The sequence below is a fragment of the Amphiura filiformis genome, chromosome 4, assembly GCF_039555335.1.
Source record: "Amphiura filiformis chromosome 4, Afil_fr2py, whole genome shotgun sequence".
In the NCBI taxonomy this organism is placed as follows: Eukaryota; Metazoa; Echinodermata; class Ophiuroidea; order Amphilepidida; family Amphiuridae; genus Amphiura; species Amphiura filiformis.
This window is the reverse complement of record NC_092631.1, coordinates 15,323,051-15,344,387: the sequence shown is the minus strand read 5'-3', so window position 1 is coordinate 15,344,387 and position 21,337 is coordinate 15,323,051. Positions and strand designations below refer to the sequence as shown.

Below are 21,337 nucleotides of genomic sequence, written 5' to 3'. Positions count from 1 at the left end.
TGATCGTATATGAGTGAAGTCATTGACATGCGTAATTGATTGAGCGAAGCAGCACGGAAGAAGTAGGATATAGTCGCTGAACACAGCGTACGTCAAGTTTCATGACAAGAACAACATTTGAACACCATAAAAGTACAGTTATTCATTAAAATGCTTATTTTACAGTGCAGTAGTAGTTTTTCACATATAATTTGCATTGTTCACGTAATGTATCAATTAACTTATTGGAGAGAAAAACATCGGACTCGCACATGTGAAATAGGTGCAGAATTCGGCGTACTTCATACTTCGAACAAATAGCGGAAAAAGCAAAAAGTGGTGGGGGTCAAGAATTTTCAGTATAAAGGGTGCCTCAGTAAAAAGCGTGGGGGTCAGGAATTTTCAGTATAAAGGGTGCCTCAATAAAAGGGTGGGGGTAAAATAAAAAGGGTGGGAGTCAAACCCCACTGCCGAGTATGGGGGGTCATATTTAAAGAAAAATCTCATGCCTGTTCATTGCCAGTTTGTATCGCTTTCATGGTATTCCCGCAGCGTGTTGTAGAATGTAGGTTGCTGAATTTTGCACCCGGATTGTCGCAAAATTTGCCAGGTTTGTGTGACGATTTTGGGGGTTATTAATAAGGCCTGATTGTCGACAGTTGTCGATGTCAGCTTTTTAATTTTGTCGATTGTCGACAATGAAAATGCTTGGCAATACCAGCACTACAGCGCATCCATGCCTGGAAAAAAATAGGGAACTTGGAAACCTGGTTCCAGGGAAATTTTGTGATTTGGAGTGAAATGTTTGAGTTCTAAATAAAGAAATACATAAGGAATAGTGGGAAATAGGGGAAAATCTTAACTATGTTCCCGGGAAATTGTGCACTTTTTCCAGCCCTGAGCGCATCCATCTTAAAAAATAATCCCCAACGTTGGTAAATGAGTCAAAGTATCATCTCATAACTTAGATGCAAATGGATTTAGTTCATAAAGCATGGTCAAAATTTTTTTAGGATTGTGGCCTGAATTCTGTGAGCCGCCCAGAGGATGAATCTTATCTGAACTATGACGTCCAAAGTTGTGCAGTGACGCCTTCTGCACATGCTCAGAATGAGTGAAATACGTTTGAAGGAATCAATATATGTGACACGATCAAGGGAAATGAGTGAGGCCCTATTTATTTGTTACAAATTTACTATTCATTTCTGTGGAAAATTGCAAATGCTATGTCAACACATAATCGGGGAGTCCCCTAATATTTTTGATATTTCTCCAAAGAGCTTCCTGATAGGAATCAAAATATTTCTTGTAAGTACCAAATTATTTAACATTTGCAGTAGTATAATATCATCTAAATAATATCCAATGTTTACTTGAATGTGTGTTTATTTCAAAAATAAACTTGATTGTGATGACTTGTGTTTATTTCAATTGTCGCACTAATGTATGTCTGTGCAGTGTGTTCAGTTGAAGTGAAATGTTTTGCATTGCCTGAACAAGGGATCGGGTCTAAATTCTCAAGACCATCGAAAAAAAACTTGGGCTGCTAAGAATATATATATATATGCAATTGGATTATTTGGGTATTTTGGCTCCAAACATTTTTTTTTTTTGCATTTCATTCGTGGTTGTAGAAAAAAATTATCAAAAAATTACAAGTTTGTATCAAAATTGGCAGATTTGTAACTTAAGATATACCATACTTGTGTACAAAACTGATGCACTTTAAGAGACTCTCCAAATCCGTTTAAAAAAAATGTTAAGATCACAAAAAAAAATTTTTTTACTGATTACACCACTTGATGTTAGGTCCAGGGACTCTCCAAATCTGCAAAAAAAATTATAAAACAATTTTGGTGGGAAATCACAGATTTTTGCATTTTTTGGAAAATCAGGGTGCATTTTTTTGCCTCCAAAATCATGTGTTCCTAGCAGCCAAAAATTAACCCATACATTTTGGTACCGTACTGGACTCCCCAAACCATCACCTGACCATACAGGGCTACAACCTATTTTAGCCAAAGATAGCGGTCCCTGGTGGTCGTGGTCACATGCTGGTTTTAGTCCTGTCTGACTGGGAGAAAAGATTTTACTTTATTCCTGCACACCTTGAGTCTCAGTTTTACCCATTAATGATGTCTTGCTTCTATATGATTTTTTCTGTGTAGGACTGATTTCTATCGTACTATGCGTGATGACAAGGATACTATGGGATTGCCTCCCGGAATGGCACGCAGACTAGTAATGCAGGTATGTTCAGGGAAATTAAATGAAGTATGGGAAGTGAATCTAGAATTACATGGGCATCATCTCTCTCCCTCCTGATATGTCATGTATCATTTGGGCAAGCTGATTATTCCAGAATATCAGTAAGGCAGCAACAATTATTTTATTGGCCCTGCCAATCCAGATTTAACATTTTTGGTTTTTTTTAGTTTGCTGAATACATGCATGTTAAATCAGCATTTATTTTGCCAAAATTGGCATTCATATGGTCGAATCCAATGAAAAGTGTACACAGCATGTTCAGGGCCATAACTTAAAAGTATTAAACAAATTATCATTTCCACGAACTGCGAGAATAATAAATAATATTTAAGCAATAGGTGCAGGGTAATACACTCTTTAATACGACCAAGTTTCGATAGCCTGCATTTAACTAGAACTGAGATATTAACAAAATAAGTAAGGTAGCTTTCGGTGGCGAATGTTGCCTACAAATACAATTTGACTTCATGACAGTATTGTAAAACACTGCCATTCATGCCAATGCCCATATCGGTACATAAAGAAGGCACGTACGTTCGCTATCAAATCATATGTCAATGAAAGTTGCGAATTCACATACATGCATGCCATGCAGAACTGAATACGGCTTAATTGTTGAAAAATATGTACTGAATAAAGTTTTCTAACGTGAAACGGTAAGAAAACAAATTTGACCCCACGCGGAAACAATTCCGGTTCATACCGATCAGGTCTGTGTTTTCCCGGGTGTTGCCATAGCTGCGTGACAGCATCGTGTGTTGACCAATGAGAGCTGCCCTCTCGTCAGCGCTGGTCACCGTCGTGGTGATTTGATTTCATTACATTATTGGTTTCAGAATGGATAGACGAAAAATTTTAATTGCTGTTGCCTTGTGTGTCATTGTCTCCGTCTGAGGTTAAATGTTGCTTACGAATACAGCATAATACATGACATTGTGTAATGATGTGTCCCTACCAATGGAAATTAATTGTCAAAAACTTTAAGTGGTACCCCTGGACAATATTATTACCCATATACAGATTCATTCAACAATCATTTATTATGTAAATTTGCTGTTAAACTACTTGTATCAAAATGAAGTGTTCAAAATCTTGCTAAAAGCATCACAATTTTTTTGATCTAATGTAATGACATTTATTCATTTGGACGTACCAGCTGAAACAGATCTAAAAACAACCATTTTATTCATTCATTAACATAATATGTAAATTGATTCATACTCATTTTATAAATAAAATACAGAAACTGACCTACATGTAAACTTCATTTTCAAAAATAAACTAGCATAAATTGAATAAGATCATATTGTTCGCGTTATGAAAATAAAAACAAATATTTTCTGGTTGAGCTAGCATTTTCCTGACACCCTGTGGTCTACAATACACGAAAAAAGCATTAACGGGAATATACCATTTGTTTTAGATTGATTAGTATTGCGATAGTGAAAGCATCCCAGTGGTATTCGTAGGTAACATTGGGTTATGATGTCACATTTACTATCACACGTCCTGGATTTATTTTTCAAGATTAGTAATGGCACTTTTGGTTCCTATAATAAGGCCAACATGCCTTCAATCAATGGGCAAAAGGAAAAAAAAATATGGAGGCATTTTTATTTTGGACTTTTATTTTTGGCCCATGTTCACTTTTGGTTGGATTCGACCATATATATGGAATCTGTTGTATGCATGTAAAATGAGCTGTTTGGGGCAATAAGTAGATTTATTTTAACTGAAAAAAAAGCGTGCAAAATGCAAAATAAAGTTAAACAATTGCAAAAAAAAAGTAAATTATTTACAGATTTTTACAATTGTTTCCCAAATGACCGAACGCACCTGAACAACCGACCCTACTTGAAAGGTCCGTCCGCCCATAGAATAATAACGGAACATTGTTGATAGTGCAAACTATTTCTTTTCTGAAATAATATAACATGACCAACATTTTGAGAATATTTTCATCAAAATTGGATAATTTGGCTGTGTTTGACCCCTATAGAGCCCAAATTTCAACCTTTGACTTTTTTATGCCTCCACCGGAGGTATTATGTTTCCTGGTTATCCGTCCGTTCGTCTGTCAATCTGAGCTTGTGAGTGCAATTTCTCGGAACTGGTAAGGCGTATAGTGATGCAATTTTATGGAGAGGTGGCAATTGGGGGTCTCCAAATTTTAGCAGGTTTTTGTTGCAAAATATGGTAATTAAGTACCTAATTTGCATAATCGCAAGGTCATTGTGAGGTCATTTGGGGTCATCCGGGGTCAAATGGCCATATATTGTTGCAGGTTCATAAAATTTGGTGGGAACGACTACCATGTACTGTAGCAAGAAAAAAATGTCAAGGTCATTTTGGGGTCATCCAAGGTCAAATTGCCATAGATTGTCGCAGGTTCATGAAATTTTGTGAGGATGACCACTGAAACAAGCCAAAAATGTCAAGGTCATTTTGGGGTCATCTGGGGTCAAATCACCATTTTTGATCCCTGCGTAAATTCAAAGGTTGACCCCGATATTCTCTTAATGCTCAAGGGTGCCCCTGTTGGTCATAAATAATAAATAATAAATGAATGAATGAATGAATGAAAGAATGTGAAGGTCATTTTGGGGTCAAGTGAAATTGCACCGGTTAAAATGATGGGCGTCAAGGTGGAGGCATTGCGGCCGATGCTTTGCGTCGAGAACCGCGCAGGTCGAGAAGCTCGAAATTGTAGTCATCAATATTCCCAGACTGATTAGTTTTATGTGTGTCAACTTATACATTTTCTGAATTTTTGTGACCTAGGGAATATTTTTGAATAGGTTCTAACCAAATCGCAACAAATTTTATTTTTTGATCCCTGCATAAATTACATTGTAAAGGTTGACCCCGATATTCTCTGAATGCTCAAGGGTGCCCATGTTGGTCATACCCAACATTACACTCACAAGTAAGTTATATCCGACTATTGCAGTTTTCCTACATTGTTTAAACCCAACATTTTATTCCACAATGCATCTATAGGCTTTCATGAAGTATGAGCAAATGGCCAAGATTCCAAGTGCTGAGATTCAACAAGGGCCAGCACCATCTATGGCACAAGAAGTAGAGGTCGGATCCGATGAGAAGGCCAAAGGTGAAGGATCATCTCAACAAACAAAAGATCCTTCTACTGGCTCCGTTTCAAATGAGAAGGCAAAGGAGAAGGATAGTGAAGAAAATGTAACAGACATGTAAGTGTGTGCTTTCTCGCAGTTCCAGAAAAATATGGCACTAATTTATTTGAATTAAACAACCTGTTTTACAAAATGTAGCCAAATCCCAATTGCTATATAACCTTGCTATAAATCCTAATTACTATCAATGCAAGATCCCTTGATCTAAGTGCATACGAGTGTCCATCTTCGCAGCACAGGTGTATCTCAAGTAGATGGTGGTTGAGTTTGGAAGAGTGTCATGGGTCAAAGGTCAAATGGAGTCAAATTTGAAGGTCAAATAGGGTATGTCTTGATCTAAGCTATTTGTCAAGCTTCACAGTGTTGCTTTGCCTCAAGTAGGCAGCGGGTGAGCTCGGAGGTGGATCTTAAGGTTAGATTTTGAAGGTCAAATAGGGTTAAATTGCTATAAATCTTTTAACATGTTATCTGTTGATCTAAGCAAAGCAAGTATGGGTGTCCATCTTCACAGCATTATAATTTATATGTATCTCAACTTCAAGTAGGCAGTGCTTGATTTCAGAGGTGGGTCATGGAGTCAAATATGGTTAAATTGCTAGGAACAGCTTGTCAATGCGATATCTCTTAATCTCCCGCGATAGGCAGGGGATCTAGCGGGTCATGCAACAGGTACATACCATGATTGTAATCCGATTTTTCATATCTACCAATCACAATATGATTGATTTTTTTAACTACACAGGAGCAAAACCAAACCATCGTTGACCCCTGCTGACACCTACAATGGGGCGCTTCGGGATGCCTACGCTTGGAGTCAGACACTCAAGGATGTAGATATCAAAGTATTTGTGCCTAGCAACATCAAAACAGCCAAGCAACTCTCAGTAGAAATCAAAGCAGAACACATCAAGGTATATAGTTTAACCCCATGAGAACTACCTGCCTATTGGTCAAAGATAAGTTTTCATTATCAATTGGACCAATCAGCAACATTGTTAAAATAATTTCACTATGCAAAAAAATTGAGGTGAATTATTGGCAAAGCTCCATTCTGATTGGTGATTAAAATGAAGATATTATGTAATTGACCAATCAAAGGCAATGTTAGATTGGCAGGTAGTGCTCAGGGGTTAAGATCTTTCTAGGGAATAACTCCCAACAAGTGGTTACATACAGATATCATCATATCATAAACTGGGCTCAAAAAGAAACTTGTAATTTTTCACTCGGTCATATCTTAAAATCCTGTCCATAGAAATGAACCAAAATTACACACAGGATTACTTCAATAATCTACTCTAAACACATGTTAGTAACCAAACAGTTGTCAATCAATCAATCAATCAATCAATCAATCTTTATTTCATTCAAAATACAACAATACAATAACAGCAAAACAACACATTTGAATGAGGAGATGCTCAGAAGGCCAAAAAGGCCTGAACAAGCACCCCCTTAACCTTAGCCTAAGTTTCTTAATTTGTCTAATAAAATACAATTACATACATACAAACACCCCCCACCCTCTTTCATACATTCATGTAGAACGAACTAAGCAGGAAAAAAATGATGAATAAAGAACATGCAGAATATAAATTAGTATTTCATAACGTTTGCTCACGTACGTATATCGCACAAGAAAGCTGACATTTTGTGAATATAGTATAAATGCTAAGAGATCAGTTAATTTTAATCGATTTTTGGCTCTTAGCGTAGCTAGGTGAGCCTTACTCATTGCACTCAGTGAGGACTAAATTTTTGCTACATATTTTGGCCACTTGTGTTCTTGCTTTTTATGCTAAGGTTTCTTTTTGTTTATGATATTTGGCTTTGAATTTCGTCACAAGGTTTACTTAGTTATTTAGCAATCGATTGCACTCCTTTAGAAGTGAATTTGGGGTGGGAAAGTACTTATTTTGAAGTGAGAAAAGTCAAAAGTCGTCTTGAGAAACAAGTCATTTCTATCGTTTTGCTTGGTTCCCTGTATGCGCTAGAGATTATTTTGGTCTGAGTAATTTATGTTGTGAGATCATGGCGGGAATTGACGGATTGCACTATTTTTCTTTGGGAAAGTGACCTTTTATCATGAATTTTTGCGGTGATCTCACATGGATAGAAACGTGATTGGATGATTCCTTTGTCCAGATTGTTTATTGAGTTCTCGGGAGTTTTGTTACCATGGGACAACACTTCAAATATTTAGAGACCAGCGGCGTAGTAATTTAGTTAAATTAACGCTAAATAACCAGGGTTGCCAAAAAAATTCAGCCCGAATCGCAGGTCAAATAATCGAAAAGTCGCCCAATTTTTTTCTTTACCCTTTGTATTCTATGGGGCAGGAAATTGTCCGGGAAAATCTTCAAAAGTCGCCTAATTGGGTTACCAAATCGCGGGTTTAACAACCCTGAAAACAACGTCTCGACAGCGAAGGTCACATGGCTATTCATTATCATTGTTTGTCTGGCACGCTTTCTACAGTGTGGGTTGGGAATTCTGAAAATCTGTAAAAAGGTGGGAAATAAATTTTGCGGAATAAAGGGTGGGTTTCTACAAAGCGTGGGAGCAATATATAAAGCGTGTGTGTAATTAAAAAAAATATAATAAAGTAATTTGATGATCTGTTGAAAAACATTCATATTTTCTTTATAAATCTGGAAAGAAAATGTCAAAAATTAATTTGCTGATGTTTTCAATTAAATGCAGCGTCACCCGTAGTAGAATCGATGCGCCGTGAGTTTTATGAATGAATATAATTTTCAGTCTCTACACCAGCCGCTTTGGCCCGCTCGCTCACACTAGAAGTGGAGCGCTCTGAACCACAGCGGCTGTGCAGAGAGTAGAGATCAGGATCTCAGCCCTTTGCCAAATGCCCATGTGTTTATGATAAACAATCTAAAGTCGGATCTTTTCGAAAGATGATTGCAGTTGCAGTGATGCAGTTTTGCCAATATTATGTCGCAAATGTTTCAGATGAATAAGAAAATCATGAGTGTTTGATAGATGAGGATAAATTCTGCATCAATTCGGATTCTGAAATGGATTGATGGCGCAGATAGTGATAAAATAGACCCGGAAGTGACTGTATGAAACGGCGGTAGCGCTGATGTTCAGTCTTCCGAATTTGATAAAGTAATGCTGTAAACAATCTAAAGTCGTATCTTTTTGAAAGATGATTGCAGTGATGCTGTTTTGCCAATATTATGTCGCAAATGTTTCAGATGAATAAGAAAATCATGAGTGTTTCATAGATGAGGATAAATTCTGCATCAATTCGGATTCTGAAATGGATTGATGGCGCAGATAGTGGATAAAATGGACCCGGAAGTGACTGTATGAAGCGGCGGTCGCTACCGATGTTCACAGTCTTCGAATTTGATAAAGTAATGCTGTATAAAGCTTTGGTCACAAACACTGCATAAGTGTGGGGGTTCAATTTTTGATCAAAAGGGTGTCTGTCTAAAAAGTGTGGGGAAATATAAATGGTTGGGGTTTGACCCCCTGACAAACGTTCGAAATTTGTAGTTGCTACAACTGATCATCATACTATTTTATTCACTAGAATATGTTTGTCTGTGTCTGCCTCTTTTCTCAGAGACTAGTGTAGTAGTAGCTCGTTCAAGTAGTGATTCTGTTGTCCCACTGGCCTACTAAGCGTAGATTGCATGGCGATCGAGTGTTAATATCATCAGAGCACCACTGACTAGCATAGTAGGGGAAGCATGTTCCTCAAACTTGGTGGGTGGATGCATTTTAGTACAACAAGTCACACATACATTATTTTCTCAATTCCATTTTATCCTTTCTGGGTATGACTGATTTTGTTACCGTAAAATTTGTATCAATTCCCGATATCACATATTAGTACCGTACACTATAAATGCACCACATTTTGTAGGCTCCAATTGCTGATTACATAAATGAGAACAACTGGTAACCAGCGGCACTGTGCAGTACCGGCCTGTTATTCAATTGCATTGTGTGTGGGTTACGTGTATTTTATGTGTAAAATGCCTACTGATGCGGTGATCCACCCAAAATCCCTGTACTAGGTGCATCTTGACCCCAGCATAAGTTTGTATTGGTTAGTGGGTCAAGGTCACCTGAGGTCATCCAGGGTCATCTGAGGTCAAATTTGCAAAAACTGTCGAAGGCGCACGAAACTTGGTGGGTACAGTCAACATTTGGAGTCAAATTTTAGGAAGGTCATCCGGGGTCACCCAGGGGTCATCTGAGGTCAAATTACTAAAAACTTCGTATGAGCATGAAACTTGGTGGGTACAGTAAACATTTAAAGTCAAATTTTGGGAAGGTACTAAAATTGTCGTATGGGCATGAAACTTGGTGGGTACAGTCAACCTTTGGAGTCAAATTTTGGGAAGGTCATTTTGAGGTCATCCGGGGTCACCTAGAGGTCATCTGAGGTCAAATTACTAAAAACTGTTGTATGGGCATGAAACTTGGTGGGTACAGTCAACATTTGGAGTCAAATTTTGGGAAGGTCATTTTGAGGTCATCCGGGGTCACCTAGAGGTCGTCTGAGGTCAAATTACTAAAAACTGTCGTATGGGCATGAAACTTGGTGGGTACAGTCAACATTTGGAGTCAAATTTTGGGAAGGTCATTTTGGGGTCATCAGGGGTCATCTGAGGTCAAATTACTTAAAACTGTCGTATGGACATGAAACTTGGTGGGTACAGTCAACATTTGGAATCAAATTTTGGGAAGGTCATTTTGGGGTCACCCAGGGGTCATCTGAGGTCAGATTACTAAAAAACTTGTATGGACATGAAACTGGATACAGTCAACATTTGGAGCCAAATTGTGTGGGGTCGCATGTTCCTTGAACTTGGTGGGTGCATCTTGACCCCAGGGAGCACCGCTGTTCATATCGCGCTGTAGCGACAATTCAGTTACAGCGCTGGCGTAGACTTATCTATAAACGCATGAGTCGTTTTACTATCACGAGGCGCGGTGTAACATGGCGATGTCCATAAACCTAAGAGCTCGAAGAGAGCAGACAAAAAAAAGCTGCAAAGCTGGGGTTTCCGTCATATTGATAGAATTCATTCAGTATGCTGAAAAGAAGACATTTCGAGCAACTATTGGTGTATTTAATTTCGTTGTAGGGATAAAATTTCGTAAATATGCTCGGTCTAATTTGCGCCAAGTCCATGCATCCATCATTGCGCGATGTACAGGATCGCTACACGTTAGTCGGTAGTCGCCGTACGGAGTGATTTTGTGGCCAAGTTTTTACTACCTTGCGGGGTTTACATTTCATATTTATTTGAATTAAATCAAAATATAACATATAAACAAGCTTATCTATAAGCTGAAATCACGGTAGCAGATTATTAAAGTTCTCAAATGAGCGTGTACAATAGTGCGTTATTTAGGGCGTGTTTATAAAATACTTTGGTGCGGTTGGGTGAAAAAACTTGCGCTTGGGACACAAAAAAAATTATTGTTTGATCCCTTTTTTAGGGTCTAAATATTTTTGATTCCCCTTTTAGGGTCTACATTTTTTATTCCGCTCATGTTTACAAGACAAAAAATAACAAACGTTTATATAAAAAAATCTAGGCCCACTAAACTTACTTTTATTCCATTATTCATATGACAGGTAGGCCTATCTAGATACAAATGTGTAAATACTTACTAGGCCTACTTGTTGGTTTTTTTCAATGTAAAATTAGCTTTGTTAGTAGTTTCGTTTTTTTGCAAACTGTGCTAGAGGAAAGGAGGGGGCCCCTTTTTTAAATGTGAAAGGATAAACCCCCTAGAGTATGCCTACCATGAGAAGTCTTGGAAATGATTTCATGTTCCCTAATAAACTTTTTCCTATAAGTATTTCAAAGTCTAAAAAAATTAGAACATTCTATAAACTTCTGACAAATCCCATAAATTGAGGAGGGAGGGAACGAGAACCATGACATTAATTTTATATGGCATTAGGGGGCTGGAGGGGGTCACAAATTAAAAAGTCGGCAGCAATAAAATAGCGACCCCCCTATTTCGGCAACAACAATTTTATGACCCCACCCCGCGCCCCCACCACCGATAGGCCTAAACTTTAGGCTAAAAGTGTATTGAAATCAGTCTTTTTGAATAATAAACATCGCAGTTGTGACTTTATTGGTCATTAACAATTTTAACCCCCCAGTGGGGCGCTTCACGGGGAGGGGTATTCTCCCAATATTTTTCTTGTCCCCCCGGTTTGTCGCCTCCCCACTTTTATATTAGGCCTACCCCAACATTACGTAAATGTCCACTTTTTGTGTCAATTTTGCGCTAAATTGGGCGATTTTCCCCCTGACATTCACTTTGTCCCCCATGCCCCCGGAATTCCTTGTGCCGCCACTTCCCACGTACCTATTTTTCTTTCCAAAAATATATTACCCCAGTATATTTGGGACCCCCCTCCCTCTTACGAAGAAAAAACCAGCCCCTTACTTTGTTTCTGAAATTGTTGTAGTGAATAAATGAAAAGACATGTTTAGAAGTTCTTGGTTTATCATAAACACATTGCAAAAACTTTGAGAAAGCCTGGACGATAGGCCTAGGCCTACATGTTATTGTTATAGTGCCCTGATGTATAGGCCTATACGTGCATATTCGTGTGGCCTATGTCTTTATATTAAATGATAGTGAAATGTAACAATATCAATGTGTGTATGCACTTTGCAGCCCGATATGCAGTGTAAAGATGCATTCAGTTTTGTTTATACGGTATACTATTTAATTGACATTTTGCATGTAGGCCTACATGATGTATCCCTAGACGCAGACTAAAGACCCATTCAGTGATCACTACGAAAAAATTAAAATTGTTTGTAAATTGGTTTAAAAAAGTGAAGGACAGGTCATTCAAATTGTGATTTAGTATTTTTGAAATGAAAAGGGTTGGCAAAAACCGAATAAAACAGCAAAAAGGTACACCAGTGGCGTAGCCAACACTTTTCAGAGGGTGTGCAGGAGGTGGGGAGGCAACTTTCAAGGGGGCAAACTTTGTGAACATGGTCAAAAATGGGTAATGCTTTACTTTTTTAAATACCAGGACAGCTAGTATCCCAGAGGGACAGGATGAAGCTTCCCCCTCACCCCGCCTGGCTGGGCCACTTAAACGTGCTCAGGAATTTTACATTAAAGACACCATACCTGAAAACCTCTCTCCCTCAGTCATTAATTTGTTAAAATCTTCTGGACGAGAGCCTCTTTTTTTTTCCCTTTTAAGTTGCCTTTTGGACCCCGAAAAAACTGTCAGGAAAGTTTTCTGGTCATTTTAACCCAATAAATGAGATCAAACGAATGAAAACTGACTTTCTATCTTGGCTGCTTAGACCCTATAATAATTATTTTGTTTTGGTCCTCGTCCCTCCCTCCTCAATTTCTGGGATTTGTCAGAGTTTGTTTTTAGATTTTTCACCAATTTTTAGACTTTGGGATACTTTAAGAAAACTATGCATAAAAATAAGTTAAGGCCTATTATAGAGAACACGGATCACTTACAATTATACTTTTTGTGGTAGGTCTACTCTATAGGGGGGTTAGCCCTCAGAATCTCACATTAAAAAAAAATATATTCATGAACTTCCTCTGGACGAGAACCAAAACATTATTTTTTACGGCCTTAAACATGTTAAACTATCATGTATGGTCACGCATGATGGATTTAAGCATTGCTTTCCCGGATTGCTTTGTTTTAAAATTATGGATTATTCTGAATCCAATTTAGCTGTTTAGGCCTACTTCGGACATGTGTAAACATTATTATCATGATTAGGCCTGTGCCCAAAAAAAATCAGTTTTGTTAAATGACCAAACTCCTTTTCAAATATCGGTATCGTACAGTTTTATCACAGGCTTCGGAAGATGTTAAATAACTTTTTGATTGAACACCGCCAGGCATCATCATGCCGAAAATTATGACATCCGCATGCATGGCATGATGACTTTAGGCCTAGCATGCCTAGGCGAAAAAAAAATTAAAAAAAAAAAGATGCTACCAGTTGCAAATTCTTAGGCCTAGATCCTAATTAGTAATTAAGGAGGTCAAGCCAAAACATAAGAAAGAAAACAACAATGAAACAATGACAGCTCCAAAAAGTATTTTCTACTTAGGCCTACCATTGTCACAATCAAACAAACCATCATGCATTGTCATCCATGACCCGATTGAGTCAAAACAAAGTCATGAACAAAGATAAGAAAACAAGTCTAGGTTTACTTCCGTGAGGCTTGCATATCCTCATTCAGAGGTAGGCCTACAATAGAATGATCAAAATGTGACCATGGTATTTCCCCCGGGTATTTCAAATAATATTACTTCACTTGATTGGAAAACTGCTTATTCATATGCCTATCTAGATAAATAATATTCCACAGTTAAAATCCACCGCTTTTTATAGGCCTATATCCCGATCATGCACTGCACTGGAATCCATTCATGCAATGAATTTATACTTCTTGACTTTCCGCGATCTTTCCAAGAAAGCAGTTGGCAAACAAACTTTTCATTTAAGAGTTCCACTTGATAAAGAGCATGTTTACTGCAAAAATGTGTTTCATGGTTCAGCTTTTCTGTCATAGCAAACTCCCAAAAGCAAAAAGCGTTAGCGTGTTATTGCGTTGTGATCATTCCCGTACGGTCACGTTGCATTTTGCAAAAAATACACATGTGCGAGTCTAGTCTGAGGTTTGCAACATCGGGCCAGACAGAGAATCTTCTGATTGGCTGCAGGGCCGGGTATTCGGCTGCACCCGCACTCCCAGATGTGGTTCATAACTCGTCAAGTACGTGCATGGCTAGCATGTAGCATCAACAATAATAAAAACAATCAATAATAAATACTGGGATCAGTGATGACGGTAGGTTTAGCTTTTTTAGGCATGAACGTGCGGGGTTAAACAGTGTACATTGCGTGCATTGTGACTTATGAGGCCTAAGGATCTACGATTCGTGCAAGAAAATAAAATCTGCTACCGGGGTTTTGTAAACTGTACAGTGAAGTTAAAAGGGTGTTTTTAATAAAAACGTCAAAATTTCTTTCGGCTAAACCACGCCAATGATAAATATAAAGCGATAAATATTGTGGTTTTGTGTAAAAATATCAAAAAAATCAACAAAATTCTTCTTTTAAAGAAGAATATTAGATATCAGAAAGTTTATTAAGTAAAAAAATATAAAGCCACCAAACTTCAATAATTAAATCAACATTGTTATTGATAAAAAATATATAGACGGTAAAAGCGCAATCTCGAGGCGTAATTCCTGTTATGAGTTATGATCCGATCGCCCTGCTATGACTGTGCGGCACTTTTAGCAAAAAAATAACAATCAGTTTGCGGCGGGAAAATAATAAGCGGATATGACGTCACGCGTGAACTCAGTTACTTGGTGAGAACAGCGGTGGGAGACCAAGTTTGTATTGGTATAGTTGGTCAAGGTCACCTGAGGTCATCCAGGGTCATCTGAGGTCAAATTAGCAAAAACTGTCATATGGGCATGAAACTTGGTGGGTACAGTCAACATCTGGAGTCAAATTTTGGAAGGTCATTTCAGGGTCAACCGGTGTCACCCAGGGGTCATCTGAGGTAAAATTGCTAAAAATGTTGTATGGGCATTGGTGGGTACGGCCAACATTTGGAGCCTAATTTTGTGGGGTCGCACAGAACAACTTTGTATTGGTTAGTGGGTCACGGTCACCAGAGGTCATCCAGGGTCATCTGAAGTCAAATTAGCAAAACTGTCGTATGGGCATGAAACTTGGTGGGTACAGTCAACATTTAGAACCAAATTTTGGAAGGTCATTTTGGGGTCATCCAGGGGTCATCTGAGGTCAAATTACTAAAAGCTCATATGTGCATGAAACTTGGGGGGTACAGTCAACATTTGGAGCCAAATTTTTGGAAAGGCATTTTGGGCTCATCCGGGGTCATCTGAGGTCAAATAAATTCAAACTGTTGTATGGGCATGAAACAAGGTCGGAACAGTCAACATTTGGAGCCAAATTTTTGTTGGAAAGGCATTCTGGAGTTATCCAGGGTCACCCAGGGGGTCATCTGAGGTCAAATTCAAACTGCCGTTTTGCTTGGTTCCCTGTATGCGCTAGAGATTATTTTGGTCTGAGTAATTTAAGTTGTGAGATCATGGCGGGAATTGACGGATTGCACTATTTTTCTTTGGGAAAGTGACCTTTTATCATGAAATTTTGCGGTGATCTCACATGGATAGAAACGTGATTGGATGATTCCTTTGTCCAGATTGTTTATTGAGTTCTCGGGAGTTTTGTTACCATGGGACAACACTTCAAAATATTTAGAGACCAGCGGCGTAGTAATTTAATTAAATGAACGCTAAATAACCAGGGTTGCCAAAAAAATTCAGCCCGAATCGCAGGTCAAATAATCGAAAAGTCGCCCAATTTTTTTCTTTACCCTTTGTATTCTATGGGGCAGGAAATTGTCCTGGGGAAAATCTTCAAAAGTCGCCTAATTGGGTTACCAAATCGCGGGTTTGACAACCCTGAAAACAACGTCTCGACAGCGAAGGTCACATCTGGCTATTCATTATCATTGTTTGTCTGGCACGCTTTCTACAGCGTGGGTTGGGAATTCTGAAAATCTGTAAAAATTACAATTTTGCGGAATATAGGGTGGGTTTCTAAAAAGCGTGTGAGCAATATATAATTATAAAGCGTAGGGGTAACGCTACCAATTGAAAAAAAAATATAATAAAGTAATTTGATGATCTGTTGAAAAACATTCATATTTTCTTCATAAATCTGGAAAGAAAATGTCAAAAATTAATTTGCTGATGTTTTCAATTCATACGACGTCACCTGTAGTAGAATCGACGCGCCGTGAGTTTTATGAATGAATATAATTTTCAGTCTCTACATCAGCCGCTTTGGCCCGCTCGCTCACACTAGAAGTGGAGCGATCCGAACCACAGTGGCCGTGTAGAGAGTATAGACTGACGTATTCATGTATTCAGGATCTCACAGGTATCTCAGCCTTTTGCCCATTTGCCCATGTGTTACTTTATGATAAACAATCTAAAGTCGTATCTTTTCGATGCAGTTGCAGTGATGCAGTTTTGCCAACATTTAATATGTCGCAAATGTTTCAGATGAATCTGAAAATCATGAGTGTTTGATAGATGAGGATAAATTCTGCATCAATTCGGATTCTGAAATGGATTGATGGCGCAGATAATGATAAAATGGACCCGGAAGTGACTGTATGAAACGCCGATGTTCAGTCTTTCGAATTTGATAAAGTAATGCTGTAAACAATCTAAAGTCGTATCTTTTCGAAAGATGATTGCAGTTTTGCCAATATTATGTCGCAAATGTTTCAGATGAATAAGAAAATCATGAGTGTTTGATAGATGAGGATAAATTCTGCATCAATTTGGATTCTGAAATGGATTGATGGCGCAGATAGTGATAAAATGGACCCGGAAGTGACTGTATAAAACGGCGATAGCGACGCTGTTCAGTCTTCCGAATTTGATAAAGTAATGCTGTAAGCTTTGGTCACAAACACTACATAAGGGTGGGGGTTCAATTTTGATAAAAAGGGTGTCTGTCTAAAAAGTGTGGGGAAATATAAATGGAGGGGTTTGACCCCTGACAAGCGTTCGAAATTTGTAGTTGCTACAACTGATCATCACTATTTATTCACTAGAATCTGTTTGTTTGTCTGTGTCTGCCTCTTCTCTCAGAGACTAGTGTAGTAGTAGCTCGTTCACGTAGTGATTCCGTTGTCCCACTGGCCTACAAAACTTAGATTGCATGGCGATCGGAGTGTTATCGTCAGAGCACTAGCATAGTAGGGGAAGCATGTTCCTCAAACTTGGTGGGTGGATGCATCTTTAGTACAACAAGTCACACATACAATATTTTCTCAATTGAATTTTATCCTTTCTGGGTATGACTGATTTTGTTACCGTAAAATTTGTGTCAATTCGATATCACATAATAGTACCGTACACTATAAATGCACCACATTTTGTAGGCTCCAATTGCTGATTACATAAATGAGAACAACTGGTAACCAGCGGCACTGTGCAGTACCGGTCTGTTATTCAATTGCGTTGTGTGTGGGTTATGTGTATTTTATGTGTAAAATGCCTATCGCGGTGATCCACCCAAAAACAAAATCATCGTATAGATCCCTGGTACTAGGTGCATCTTGACCCCAGCATAAGTTTGTATTGGTTAGTGGGTCAAGGTCACCTGAGGTCATCCAGGGGTCATCTGAGGTCAAATTTGCAAAAACTGTTGTAGGGGCATGAAACTGTGGGTACAGTCAACATTTGGAGTCAAATTTCGGGAAGGTCATCCGGGGTCCCCCAGGGGTCATCTGAGGTCAAATTACTAAAAACTCGTATGGGCATGAAACTTGGTGGGTACAGTCAACATTTAAAGTCAAATTTTGGGAAGATACTAAAAATTGTCGTATGGGCATGAAACTAGGTGGGTACAGTCAACATTTGGAGTCAAATTTTGGGAAGGTCATTTTGAGGTCATCCGGGGTCACCTGAGGTCAAATTACTAAAAACTGTCGTATGGACATGAAACTTGGTGGGTACAGTCAACATTTGGAATCAACATTTTGGGAAGGTCATTTTGGGGTCACCCAGGGGTAATCCGAGGTCATATTACCAAAAAACTGTTGTATGAACATGAAACTGGATACAGTCAACATTTGGAGCCAAATTTTGTGGGGTCGCATGTTCCTCGAACTTGGTGGGTGCATCTTGACCCCAGGCAGAACAAGTTTGTATTGGTTAGTAGGTCAAGGTCACCTGAGGTCATCCAGGGTCATCTGAGGTCAAATTAGCAAAAACTGTCATATGGGCATGAAACTTGGTGGGTACAGTCAACATTTGGAGTCAAATTTTGGAAGGTCATTTCAGGGTCAACCGGTGTCACCCAGGGGTCATCTGAGGTAAAATTGCTAAAAATGTCGTATGGGCATTGGTGGGCACGGCCAACATTTGGAGCCTAATTTTGTAGGGTCGCACAGAACAAGTTTGTATTGGATAGTGGGTCACGGTCACCAGAGGTCATCCAGGGGTCATCTGAAGTCAAATTAGCATGAAACTTGGTGGGTACAGTCAACATTTAGAACCAAATTTTGGAAGCTCATTTCGGAGTCAGCCAGGGGTCACCTGAGGTCAAATTACTAAAAACTGTCGCATGGGCATGAAACTTGGTGGGTACAGTCAACATTTGAAGTCAAATTTTTAGAAGGTCATTTCGGGGTCATCTGAGGTCACCATTTAGAGCAAAATTTTTGGGAGGTCATTTCGGGGTCGTCTGAGGTCAATTTAGATGAATTCTAATAGTTGCCAAGGCTTTCTATAGTTGTTGAAAGCTTCAAATACTAAAAAAAGGGGATTTTAAAATGTTGCAGAACAAATTATTCTTGCTGGTTCAGTAGTAATTTGCACAATAATGAATTATTTTCAGATTTTGCAACTAATAGTAATGCGGCAAAAAATAATAATGCGGAGGAGGAAGATTGACCACCGCATCGAGTTTCAAGGACCGTATTGAATATTTGTGGGGAATTTTTTCAAACTGAAGGTTTAAAAAAATTGACCGACCTACCAACCTGTTGCGCATTCGACTCCAAGAACAATTGCTTTCCCACAAAAAAAGCGTAGAGCCACAGCGCCATTGGTGCTCTTGTTAAGCTTTCATAATGATCAGTGTAGTATTGCTTGGAAACATGACCGCATTGGTAAAAAATTGGTCGCATTTGCGACTGCAGGTGTAAATCATGCTTCGGGAAATTGGATTATCGGAAGTCGGAACGAATTTTCAAGCTTACTCAAAATTTGTGACCGATTTGGTCGCTATGTACAGGGCTGTTCCTGACCAGCCAAGACTGGCCTTCATCTTTGCTGCTCCATTAGATCTCACGATCTTGCAGTTCAAATTCCAAGATCTAACCTTGATAGTAATTAACGGTCCTTCAATCCATCTACAGCCCGCACATGGAATGCGCTCCAACCTCGCATTCCAGGAATTGTGAAATGGGCCAGCTTCAATAAGGAGGTTAACATCTATCTACAATCAAGGAAAAAAGTCTTGGAACGCTTGCGTGTGAATAACGGAAACCTGTCACCCCCTCTCCCCGTGCAATGTTGAGAAATGCCAATGTCTTCAGCGGTTCCCCAACGTGCTCCACCATTGGCTGATGCGGTGTCGCCAAGGGCAAATGATAATTGTAGATGTCATGTTTCTTCCCAAACACAATATAGGTCATTTCCATGAACATAAGAAATTCTGCACGAATTTCGACAGAGTGTGTAAGCGTTCAAGGACTTTTTTCCTTGATTGTCTCTACCGAATGCAAAATATTTCATCTAAATTTCGTTTTTTGTCTCATAACTCAAAAAACGGAATGTCGTATGAGCTTCAAATTTCACACGATTTGAGAGTGGATTATATGCTTTGCAATCATAATAAAATTGTTGATAACAAATTTGGTTTATTTAGGGAATGGTCACCGAAAACACCCCATATGCTAAATTACACACGTTTCATAATTATGGCTCTAAACTGCTCTAAAATGTCGTTTTTGTCCATAACTCAAAAACAGAATGTTGTATGAGCTTCATATTGCACACGATTTGAGAGGGGATTATATGCTTTGCAATCATAATAAAATTGTTGATAAAGAATTTGGTCTATTTAAGGAGTGGTCACTGAAAAAAACCCATATGCTAAATTACACACTTTTCATAATTATGGCTCTAAAATGTCGATTTTGTCCATAACTCAAAAACAGAATGTTGTATGAGCTTCATATTGCACACGATTAGAGAGTAGATAATATCCTTTTGAATCATAATAAAATTGTTGATAAAAATGTTGAGTTATTTAGGGAGTGGTCACTGACAACACCTCCTATGCTAAATGACACAAGTTTTGTAATTATGGCCCTCTTCTGTATGATACTGAGTCAGTTTTCGTTTTTGTCTCATAACTCAAAAACACTACAAATGCATTTTTCGTACAATATCATAATGTTTTGCAGCATGTTTTCCAAAATGTTTTTTTTGAATGTTATTAAAACGTTATGTACCCTTTATGATATAACCTAACGTGTAAAATGTATGTTTTCTCTAAAACCTGTGTTTGCTGAGTATAGGCACATCCGAAGCGAATCAGAAAGATTATGATGTAACAATTTGAAACAACTCATTTCTGAATATTTTATAACAAAATACGCTTTTGCGATGAGAACAAAATAAAAGAAAAAAGAAACAACAATTTAATACACTTTTAGAAAAATATAGACCACCATTGGGACTCGAACCATGCACATCAGTCAATAGCCAAAAGGTTAACAGTCGGAGGACTAATCCGCTTTCATACGCTGCCATTGCACAATTGAAGTAACAAGTTTTGTTCTTTTATAGTAGTCAGGTATCGGGAAAGTGTAAACTTGTATAGTAGAAATGGCAAAGTGTATCAGTTAACCATAATGACAAAATGGTCCAAAATCGACATTTTATGTTTTGACGCATCTCATGAAGCGTCACGTTCGTTTACATTTGCTATACCAATTGAAATTTTAATGCAAATGGGAATGACACCTTGATCTCTTATATAAAATTTGTTAACACTTTACCATTTTGAATTGAAATAATATATACAACTTGTTCTTTCAATTCAAAATGGCCACAAACAAGCGGATTAGTCCTCAGACTGATAACCTTTTGACTATTGACCGATGTGGTTCGAGTCCCATTGGTGGTCTTTTTAAAAGTATATTCAATTGTTGTTTTTTCTTTTTTCTTTTCTTGTTTTTTTTTTTTCTCATCGCAAAGCGTATTTTGATATAAATAATATTCAGAAATGAGTTGTTTATGCGTATTTATTTCAATTCAAATTGGTAAACTTAACTGTTAACAA

General features: G+C 38.3%; 1 protein-coding gene across 1 annotated transcript in view; it reads left to right on the top strand.

Annotated features, from left to right (window-relative positions):
• Nucleotides 1–21,337, top strand: part of LOC140150597 (nudC domain-containing protein 3-like) — a 40,906-nt gene that overhangs the window by 7,078 nt on the left and 12,491 nt on the right. The window contains exons 2-4 of the mRNA XM_072172647.1: nucleotides 2,148–2,229; nucleotides 5,248–5,456; nucleotides 6,142–6,310. Coding sequence (XP_072028748.1) covers nucleotides 2,148–2,229; nucleotides 5,248–5,456; nucleotides 6,142–6,310 — 460 coding nt within the window. The remainder of the gene's footprint in view (nucleotides 1–2,147; nucleotides 2,230–5,247; nucleotides 5,457–6,141; nucleotides 6,311–21,337) is intronic.